General features: G+C 37.5%; 1 protein-coding gene across 4 annotated transcripts in view; it reads right to left on the bottom strand.

Moving 5' to 3' along the window:
- Positions 1–4,065: 4,065 nt before the first annotated feature.
- The window catches only part of WDR26 (WD repeat domain 26), a 47,338-nt gene continuing 39,801 nt past the window's right edge, over positions 4,066–11,602 (bottom strand). For 3 of the 4 annotated variants that reach the window (XM_043511706.1, XM_038394132.2, XM_038394133.2), the window contains 2 exons: positions 10,938–11,123; positions 4,318–9,376 (listed from right to left, as the gene is read on the bottom strand). In XM_043511706.1, coding sequence (XP_043367641.1) covers positions 9,351–9,376; positions 10,938–11,123 — 212 coding nt within the window. In that variant the 3' untranslated portion in view covers positions 4,318–9,350. Of the gene's footprint in view, positions 9,377–10,937; positions 11,124–11,602 lie in introns of all 4 variants that reach the window. The other variant, XR_006280220.1, reaches the window with a different exon arrangement.

Here is an 11,602-nt window from a genome sequence, read left to right as displayed (position 1 = left end):
GTCCATAAGTCTCAAAAGCGCTTTACTAAATGGTATAAGTACGATCCTCATTTTACAGATGGGAAATGGGAGGTGCAGAGAGGGTAAAAGTGAGAGTTGATTACAACTTGGATTTCTGATTCCATGCTCTCTAACTACAGGCTCCCTCTGTCTCCTGGATACACAGATTTTTTTTGGGGGGGGGAGGGGGGTCAAAGTGCTCACTCAGGCTTGCATTCAGGATAAATGTAACTATCACCTCTTCTCTAGGAAGTCCTCTGGGTGTATTCCACTGGCTTCAGGGAACCAAGTAGTATCTATTCATACAAGTTTGCATTGCACCTTTTGGTGTTTGGGATGTCACAAAATAACACATGTTGAGATAACTTAAGTACCCAGGCAGTAACAAGTGTAACATTTGAAATTCATAGCCTATTTCTGTGGTGAATGGATGCTCCCTACTTACTGTATTATCCTACAGTTCTTACCATATTTCCCTGAAACAATGACATGCGGGAAGACTTTAGCAACTCACCTCTTTCCCAGTCCCTTTAACTGCCACCATATGTAAGGTGTTTTCTCAATATGAAGGTCAACAGTCCAAAGACATTGTTAGAGCTCTTAAAATAACAAAGATGGTGGATGGTCCAAATGGTGGTAGAAAATGCTGATAGCTCATCTATAGCAACGCTCTGACCACTGCTAGTATGGACAGGAGATTTGCTTGAAATTGCCAGTAGGGACAAAGCATGTGTGAGTGGTAAATAAACTGTTGTACTTGAAGGCTACAGGGGGAAAGCATGGTGCTTACAAAGGAAAGGTTGCTGTAGCTGGACATGTGGCTTAATTTATATGTATGTACATCAGTTAAATGCCCATTGTGAAGTAATTTAACATAATTCCAGGCAGGAAGCAAGGCAAGGAACAACCAAGGTGAATACTAATGGTGAGAACCCTAACTACCTTGCCATCTGAAAAGTGCTGCTAGAAGACTAAAGCTGCCTCCTTTTAAAAATAAATCTTTCCAAATCTCATTATGTACTATCACCACTTATGGAAAGCTATATCTTGAAAAGGAAGCCTAATGTCCCCCCAGCAAGGTGATCAGACGTAAGCTCATGTGGCTTGAGATAATGCACTACAAATAGTAGCACAAACATTGTGGCTTGGGCTCTCAAGCTGTAGGCTGGAAGTACCCACAGCAGATCGTATTCAGGACTGTAGTAACTTTAATATGGCATCCTCTCAGTGATATCCTTGTTTCCCTGAAAATAGCAGAATATGCCACAAGCACTCTCCATTACTGTGGGTTTGAGAGTCTGAGCTGCAACATCCATGCTATTTTAGTGCACAAGGTTGATCTCCGCTAGCATGAATCTACAACAAGGGGTGAAGATCATGGGGTGGGGTGGGGTGGTGGTAGAGTAGAAACATACCCTTAATGATTTTAGCAGCATGCCGATTCAATCCTAGAAAAGCCATCTTGAAAAGACAAATACTAAGGAATGGTTTTCCAGATAGCTGCTGCACTTCTCCCTCTTATCACAGACTCACTGCTCAGGGCAGTGACTATTGCTTCAGACTGATTTGAATATATAGGGCAAGTAAATGGTGAAGAGCAGACATGAACACTTCATCTTTACAGACTGCTTAAAGTTTAGGGGTTTTGTACTTGCTCTTTGGCAATACAGATTTCAGACCTTGCTATAAAACTAATGGTTGGTTTAATGCCATGACATTCAGTAGGCTCAGGGTGATTAAGAGGGGAGGGGGCAGAAAGAAAGGGAAGTCTTGCCTTCTGTCACATGATAGCTACTAAGTTATTAAATGGCATTTCATAATACAAATACGACACTAGCCTCAATGTATAATTACATTGCAGAAACTAAGAAAATTTCACCTAGTGCTATCACATTGAGAGAAGAGAAATAATGAGAACCTATATTAATATAGGACTATTTGAATTGTTTCTACTGACTTTTAGGGTGGTGATGAATTCACTTTGTGAAAAGCAAGGCAGGGCAAACCCCAGTCAGCCTAAGCTTGGATGCTGGTGCTGTTAAACTAAGAAGATTCCCTTCCTACTGTCTGTAGAGATAGATCTTTGTTGGTAACATCTACTGTGGAATGGAAAAACCACTCAAAAGCTATCTGTTCTTCTACACCCCTGCCTCACACAAGTACCTTAGTATGACTTTCACTCCAATCTCTCCCCTGATAAGCAGCTGTCGGGGAGCTGGCCAAACAAGCACTTTAAGCAACTATACTTGAGTGACTATAAAGCAATTTTCTAATTACAGTATCAAAACTACTCAGCTATGAACATAACTTTACTCTCAAAAACAAACAGGCTAGAGCTAACAATCTGTCTCTCTATATTAAATACATTGGCTCAACAGTTGAAATGGTCACACACTGGTGTAACACTAACCAAGGTGCAGGCTTTCACAAAAGCAGCAGTTTCTCAAACTTTCAGAATCTGAATAATATGGATTGTGTTGTAGGCCCTCCCCCACATAGCATAGGTCACTTCCCCTCTTATTCATGAGCTTATCACATACCTGTGGTAGCTGTAAGAAGTGCCAACAATACAATTCATTAGCGGGACAGGAGTGCCAACATCCTACACAACCATTTCTCATTCTGAGGACTTAGAGGAAAATATAATTATCAGAAGACACTGAGCACAAATAGCCTGAGAGGAATGCATAGTAGAGTCTTCATACTTCCAGCTGGCAATTAAGTTAGTCTGGATTTCATTCTACCTTACTATAGAAGTCAGTAGAATGATTCAGATTTTAGGGTTTAGAATCTGACTATCACGAGAATTTATGGGTGGGAGAAAGATGTATTTTAGATCATCAATGGGAGGGAGCGTACTCCTTTGTGAACAAAATTGTTAGCATCACTTTACAAGAGAAGGCTTTAGTACTTTACAGAAAGCTCTTAAAAGCTTACCAATAGAATGTCAGCCTTGGGCTTTAACTTTTTCATGTCTTTTCAACGCTGGTACAGTTTTATACTAATTGTTTACATTATGGTAGGACCTACGAGCTATTGCACCAGAGACACTACCAACACTTTAAAAAATTGTCCCAACATCCTAAAAAGTTTACAATTTAAGTATATAACAAGAGGCAACACAGAGACAGCCAGGAAGAACACAAGGAAATATTATGGACAATATTAGTCAGTCTGATAGCCAGTGAATTCAGGGCAGCAGCTGCCTCTGTTGTCAAGATTGTTGTAGGGGTTATGGCAAAGAAGAGGAGATTTAAGAAATAACTCAAAGGACAAGGATGTGGCTTTGCAGAGGATTACAAAGCCTTTCCTCCAAATTTGTAAGGAGCCCCAAAGCAGAAAGCAAGGAAGGTGCTTATTTGAAAATTTAACGTTTAGATGGTGGAGACTGGCATCAACATCACGGTATCAGGTAAGAGAACAGAGAGCAGGGGAAGCGAACACATGCGGTTTATGTCTGATGCAATAAAAGGGGAAGCTAGTAGAAGGAATCTTCTTTAGGTCAACACTGTAGTTTCAATGCTAGCCTCAAGCAGGACCCGACTTAAGGTGGTGGGAAATACCTACCCAAAAAAAGTAGTTTAATACCACTGCACAGCATTACCTGGGAGGTCTAATGTAGCAGCACCCTACTGTACTAGGTGCTGTATAAAAAAGATAAGACAATCCCTACCCTATGGCATTTAGTATCTAGATTATTGCCCTCAATATGAACAGGAAGGGTCAGTCAGTGCTTGTACTGTTTTGAAAGTGCACACATTAATAGAATGTAGATGAGCACAGACTAAGATACTAAAAAGTAAAGTACTGTAAGTGTCAAGTATTACAAAACAGCTAGTGTAGGTTAAACCTGAACAAGCAAAGGCTAAGAGTCTAAACAGATATTTTGAGCCAAGTTAGAAAGGGTCAGCTTCATTTAAGTTAGATTCAAATACATATTTGGGAAAATATTCACTAAAAATGCTAAAATATTGAAAGTTCTATTTTAATCGTCAAATCTGAGGTGAAATGGACAGCTAATTGACAGCCATGTAACTGAAGGTTAGGAGTGTTAAGAATATTCAGTCCAGTTATTCATTCTGTTTATTGAACTGAAGAAAGGGAATACAAACATTTCTGTTAAGTGCTGTGCACTGACATGGAAAAAGTGTTTTGTTTTTTTTTTTAAAAAACCCTAATAAAAACAAATCAGAAGTTATGTAGTTCCAATTGAACAATTTTCTTTTTAAAGATGTTTAAAATACTACACATTTATAAAATAAAAAAGTTAACAAAGGGTGTTCTGTAATAATTAGTAAAACAAGTGAAAAATAAATATGAGATCCAACATTCTTATATTTTAATGTAATAATATAGCAAAGAAATTTAAACTACTAAATATAATCCAAGAGGACAGTAACAAAAATCCAGGAAGTTTAAGAACGCAATCCTTTGAAACATTTAATATCAGTCCATAGCAAATAGTTATTACATACCAAAAGCTCTAAGTGTTAACTAGTTCCACCACAACTCCATATAAATCTTGACAATTTAGAAATCTTGAGATCAACAGTAAAGTTCTTTTCTTGATCTCTACAGCTTGGTTTGTAAGTACATACATGCTTTGATGATCCATTTTGTCCCATACATTTTCGAGGAGCCAATAATTTTTTTCCATCTGTGCCTAAAAATGTTAAGATTCAAATCTAGCACATTACCCTAACAATGTAAAATGTTTAAGTGAAAGATGGGGCACGCTGAATTTCAAATTTATAAAAATATACCGATATTAACTGATGCCTGTAGTCAGAAGACATTTCACATACACGCAACATGACTTAAAGTATGCAATAAAACATGACCAGTACCTAGAACACTTGGTTCCATGTCTATGTAATACACACATACATACACACACACACTCTCTCTCTCTCTCTCTCTCTCTCTCATATATACCAAATAGGAAAACGTTCACACTTAGCTGTTTTACTGAACCCAGGTAATCTGGTTTAGCAGACAGGAAAGCTTTATAGTTTGTGTTTCAGCAACAAGAGGCAGCTACTGCAGCAATTCAACACTGAACAATTCAATGAAGTCCACCCTGTTTTAAAAAGAAAAAAGTGTACAAGAGTTAATGAAGTTTTGCTAATTGTCTTTAAAATTAGCAGTTCTTCCTAAATCAAGTATGGTAGCTGAAAATGGACATGAACCAATGTGTATTTTTTAAAGCCATATATAGGATTGGTGCTCCTCTTTTTAGGAGTTTCAAATAAATTAAATTGAGACAACTTATTGTTTTAGGGATATGGATATGAACAAGAGTCTACTGAAAGTCCGTCTTCTCTCCTCTCTGGTCGTCCCTCACATCAGCCAACAAATTTAGCTGTAAACTAGAGACTTGTATGTTGATTTCCCCCACCTTTATGTATATAATCTACTCAACATAGAGTGATTGAGTCAATTCTACTTTCCAGGAACCAATATCCTAATAAAAAAACCTTCAAACTTTTGTTTGGATTGGGAGCAGCATTTATTGGTGCAGCGAGATGCCACTAGACACAAATACTGCCAATAGTGAATTGATTGCATTAAACGTTACCTGCTTGAAACCAGGATGACAAGTTATTGGCAAGAGTTGGATAGTTTTCCAGCTTGCATCTTTACACTAGTTTTAAAATTAGGGTTACTTCTTTTACATTTGAAGAACTTGTACTAAAAGAGTGAGGGAATTGGACATAAAAGTTTTTCAGAACAGAGATTTGTAACAGCAGCTTATTTCCCCCTTTGTGTTCCATCATCCCTCTCAAAAAAACTACTTACCTGAACAGCGCAGGCACATTCAGATAAATGGTTAAGCATAATTCAGGAAAGATGTACATTGCTGATGAGTAGCTATTGTGAATATTTTAAACAGCTACAAAAAAAATGCAAAAAAAACAAGCTTACAGTATGTTCCCCCCAGACGTATAGCATCAGTTACTAGAAATAACTGATTGTTGGGGAGAAATAGGACTCTTATTTGCTCCAACCCTTAGATCCCAGCCTAGGAACATTTTTAAGCACATGGAAATTAACACATTGCAGATGAGTCTACTGCATTTGCTTTTTCCATAGCCAAAGTCTTATTTTTGGTCTATGGGCAAAAAGTATTGGTACTTTTCAAACCACACATTATGACTATATGGTAGCATGTTAAAAATAGTTTAGGCTGCTCTTTTTAGTCTAGTCTAGAGTATAGAACAGTAGCCAGTTATCATTCACAGCCCATAGGCCTACAGGTAATCTTGCTGTAAGACTAAGTACCATAAAGCCACAGTCTCACCTTCCTATCAGTATCTGTATATCACGTGCAAGACGCAGGCACAATGTATATAGCAAACTTGGTAAGACAGACTTCTAGAAATGAACCACACCAGCGAGCTGGTACAGAAGCCTTACCATTTATATTGCATAGTTGAGTTACATAACTAAATTTAAGTGGCAATCTCAAAATGTGCTTCTCACTAACCCCATTCCGAAGTGTTCACCATGTATACATTAGGAGTAGACTCTAAAGTCCAGAAGCTTGGGGGGGGAGGAGAGAATAAGTATTTTGGCAAGAGAGAATTAAAGTTTAATATTCTGTGTCACATATCTCAATAAAAAAAAAAGGTACTGACTCAAGTGTGCTCTAATGCAGCTTACACTAGATATGGAGTCCCTGCTAATAGTTTTAGCTATAGGCACTATGCTGAAAATCCTGTGAAGTGACTAAGCACAAATCAGTCTTCTGGATTTATATTAGGGGCTTGATCCCACATTCCTTACACACACAAAATTCCCAGTCAAGTCAGTGTTAGTTTTTGGGTGAACAAAGAGCGACAGAATGGGCTCCATGTCATCTAAAAGTATAAAGGGTTAAAAAAAACAAAAAAACCACCCTTCAGTTACAGCATTACATGCTCTTAGTGGAGAAGAGATTTTTATTTAGGTTTAAAGGAGAGAGTAATGCTCTAAAAATGCTTAAAATGCCAAATTAATAGAATGTGTGAAGCCTGGAAAGTTATAAATAGTAGCACAGTTGCTGTTATCAATTGTACGCTATTTTGAAGATGTAAAGCACTGCAAAAAATGCAGATATTTGACTTATTTAAACCAAAATGGTTAGCCTGCCAAGACTTGAGCTCAGTGTTCTTTGCTTCTCCTGAAACCTGTACGAGTATCACTGACACCACAGAACCAAGACAATCATCTTCATGCTGTGACATGCCATCAACGGTGGCAGAAGAAACAGAATGCTGATCTCCAGAATTAGCAGGTCAAGAGAACTAATTTTCCATTTTTTGGTTTAAAGTTGGTTTGTAATCCAAGTGTACACAGATACTGAATTCTACTATTAAACAGTATTTTATATTGGTTTAAAAAGCATTTCAGTTGAATTTTAAAGTAATTTTAGGAAGCTGAAGACAAATGAACAAGATTGAAGGTACTGACATTCAATTCTTATTTCAGATGGAAAAATATCAAAACATAGGATGAGGTCAAATTAAAGGATTGGTCTCAGCAAAAATTGTGTATAATTTTTTCAGTGTTTAAGATTTCATGCAAGTGAGAGTCAAAGACCCTAACAGCCATAGTCTGTTAGAATCTCTTGTATTATATGCCTTGGGAGCATCCATTTGGGTCCTGTCCCCACCCTTTAAAAAAGGGTCTTATGACTGTTATTTCCTCCATTCCCATTACCCAACCACAAGTCTGTTTTTTCTTCCCATGGACAGTTATCCCTTCACTCAACCAAGGAGGACACTAGAGTACGTACTTAGTCCCAGTAGGAGACTCAGCCACCCTTTTGTTCATATCTTTCATGATGGCCTGCCTTCTTCCCTGCTCCCTCTTACTTCATGGCAGCCCTGATACTACCTTAACCATCCAGTTGACAAGAGGCAATTTAACACCATTCCATAACCAATTGCCGAGTAGTGCAGAAGCACACTAGAGATACCAGGCCACCTGTTTATTTTGAGAAGCATACAGTACTTAAACTGTCTTTTTAATAAGAAATTAAAGGAACCATTCCTAAAAATGTCAGGCTATTCACAGCACCAGCACAGAACAAGGTCCAGCAGACACATTTAAACCTGTAAACTTCAAAATACCTCAAAAAAAAAAAAACAAACAAACAAAAATCTATGCATCTTCGTTAGTCAAATACTAAGGAAAATTCTGCAGTTGTAGTTAAGTTAGTGGAAAAATTATACAAATTGTCAATATGGATTGTAATTTGGATGATAAAGGTACTTTTACTAAATTTTAAAATTACAAAGCAAAACAGCATTATCCTTGTTTCAGGTCCTCTCTAAGCTTTTATCAGAATTGTTGCACAAGTTAAGACAAACTTGTTGCATGTATTTATGTAATCTTAAAAACTGACCTTTGTCCTATTTAATAAACTACTAGTCTCATGGTGCATTTTGATAGCTCTCACTTCTAAATAATTCTGTTTCTTCATTAAGATGGGAAATGAGGTTTCTTTTAAAAGAATACTTTACGTAGCCTGTGTAAAACTCCTTCCAGCCACTGCTTTTGACCATGCCTTGCATGATACTCTAAAAGAGCATCAGTTATACTGCATTTCATGACACTGTTTTTTAAGCTGGTTTAAATTCCAAATGTATACAAATGAAGTCACTTTAATCCTATAAATAATTTATTTTTTTAAAAAAATTGTGCTGTTAACCCCTTTACAGGGCAACGAGCTATGTGAAAAGTACAAAACTTTTTGTCAAGTGTGATATTGAGAGTGCTTTTGACATAGTTCACTGGTTTATCGTCTGGATTTATATATACTGCGCAACGGGCAAGGCTAGAGTCCATGAACCAAGCTGCAAAGATCTCAAGCTAAATAAGGCGGAGAGAGATTTAGAGAAACAAGAGAAGGAAATACTTTCCTATCCAATGTATACTCTTCAGACTAAAGCACTCTTTCTATCAAGCCTTCTAAACTGTTAAATAAAGTTTTCCAAACAAGCATTTAAACTTCATTACACAGAAGAGCAACAAGAACAGTAGCCCGCCAGACAAAAAGGCAGGAGGGAAAAAATATATATACTGAGTTCAATGGTTAGCCTGAATGTAGCACAGTTCTTCACAACCGATGGGGGGGGTAATTCGACACGGCGTCCAACATTGTTCTGACGACGTGCTTCATCTCAACTGGTTACTATGAAGCAAGGTGGTAAATGTTTGGCCCCGATCGGGCTTCAGAAATGGTTCTTTTTTCATGACGAGCATGTCTGTCCAGCTATCAATCATGTTGTTTGCACCAAATCCCAAGCCATTTAAAATACGACTAATTTTAAGTTAAAGAGAAGTCGTCTGCTCCAAATTCGCCATCAACTATCCATGCTACTGCATTCCTCTGAGCAAAGACAAGATGAAACGTAAAAGAAAGATTAAACTTGGATGATAAGGAATTTTTTCAAGGTGTAACAACCTCCACTACAAGATATATAAATATAACTTATTTATATACATGTAACATACACACAAATTTAACATGCTTCAGAATAATCATGTGCTATGGATTTTATCCTCCTCACTGAAGGGGAGCTACTCTTTTGCATTCTATTAATGTATGTAACCAATAATCTTTTACTTTAACAAAAAGTAGCGCTCTCTGACTTCTAAATATCCTCTCTCCTCTTTCAGGAGATTAACACGCAGTATTTGGAGAGGTTTTTTTTGTTACTCAACACACACTACTTTAAAACAAACCAAAAACAAACCAAAAATTAGCGACGCACTAAAAATAAGCCATGGGTGGACACTGATCTAGAACTGACATGATTTTTTTTTTTTTCCCTAGTGGAATCTCTTACTTACCTCTGACAATTTTTAGATATAGATCTATACTGGGAAAGGGTCACTACGGAGACAGCCCTGTTGGACTTCAGAAGTTCCCAGAGAACATTAAGTGAAAACAATTACAAAAACTGTTTGCTTATTTTAAGATTCCTGAAGTATCAGAACACTAATCCAACTATGCCACCTAGGTTGTAAACAGAGCACTATAAAATAAATCCACATTGTTTTTACTTGAAGTTTACCCCTCTGCCCCACTTTTCCTGTTACTCATGTTATACAAGCATTTGTTTTTCTGTGGGAGGCAGACCTTAAATTTTAGATTAGCAGACAGGTGGTGGAAATGTGAAGGGAAAGGAACAAGAACAGGAGCTGGAAAGTATTTTGGGTTTGTTGGGACTGGTAATAGAATACAAAGTATCGGGCTGATTTAGTTTAAGTCATTACCACCAGACAGCTGTTCAGTGGCAAGTATTCATACAAGAGCTACCATCAGCAGCAACCTTGTTAGCAATCTCAGTAGAAGGGCTAGGAACTGAACAGACATGGAAACTGAAATTCCCTGTATTAGAATGAGAGTATTTCCTCAATAGAGTTGAGACAGCAGTGGGCGGGAAAACTTGCAATTCTACTGCCTGTGCTGTACCAGTTCTCTGGATAAGTGACTAGTCACCAGGGCTATCTAGTACCTTTCGGGGCATTAAATTCACTTAAGGCTAAATAAATACCCTCATTCTGTTTCCAGAGTGACGTTAGTATTCGCATAACAGTTTGTTATTCTACATGCAGGTGATGTTAAGCCATCTTGAGGTATCTAGGGACATTATAATCCACTCTAGCTCCGTGTTGGGGGTTTAAATGGTTCCTGGATGCCTATGATAGTATCTCTTTCCAGCTGTATATGTTTGAGGGAATAAGTAGACAGATTATTTTGTGGTCTGATGATTGAGGCCTTTTTCAGGAAACAATTTTGTTTGAGGCTTAAGGGTTGTTTACTATTTTATATTCTTATTGTACGCTTTAATTATTGTCAAGAAATCCAAAGCAACTGGATGGATTTTTCAATTACAGAAGCTTTCTATTAGTTTCTTTTTAACTATATATGGAAGTTGCTTTACCTTCAATATCCTGGTTGTCTATGAAAGGTGCTGGTCCCCATATTCTAACAGTGCCATCATCGGAGGCGCTGGCCATCATGGATGGAATCTGCGGGTTCCAGCTCACACAGTTAACTGTACGCGTGTGCCCTGTCAGCTCCGCAATTGGCAGTTCACTACGTTTGTGCCAAATATACACTTTGTGATCTAAATAAAATCGATTTGAAGCAGAAGCATGAGAAATATTGAATTAAAATGTCCTAAGCACATAAATCTCCTAATTTTTTCATATTAAAATTGCACTCTTCCAGAGACCTAAAAACATCAGTGCAAAAAAAAAAAAAAATAAAATAAAAATAATAATAAAAAAAATTAAGTGTTGCAAATTCTGAAATTGAACCCTGCTAATGTACAACACCACAACAAGATTTTGATTTCACTAAAGTCTAAATCAAAGTCTAAAGAGGGGATCTGATCAAGAGTATGGGCACAACGCAGACAAGTCTTATTAAGACTTATAATGCTAATGAGCTCATTATCTGAGGGAAAGCATTTGAGATGGCACTGAATCTTATAATTGTCAGCCAACGCATGTCCAGAAACACAAAATCAATCTCCTCCTAAATTAAGGCTATGCTGTTGCAAGCGGATTCAAGCAAAATACTGGTGATCACTGAACAGTGTCT

The sequence above is a fragment of the Dermochelys coriacea genome, chromosome 3 (assembly GCF_009764565.3).
Source record: "Dermochelys coriacea isolate rDerCor1 chromosome 3, rDerCor1.pri.v4, whole genome shotgun sequence".
Lineage (NCBI taxonomy): Eukaryota > Metazoa > Chordata > Testudines > Dermochelyidae > Dermochelys > Dermochelys coriacea.
The sequence above is the reverse complement of the archived record's forward strand: the minus strand, read 5'-3'. Positions and strand labels throughout refer to the sequence as shown.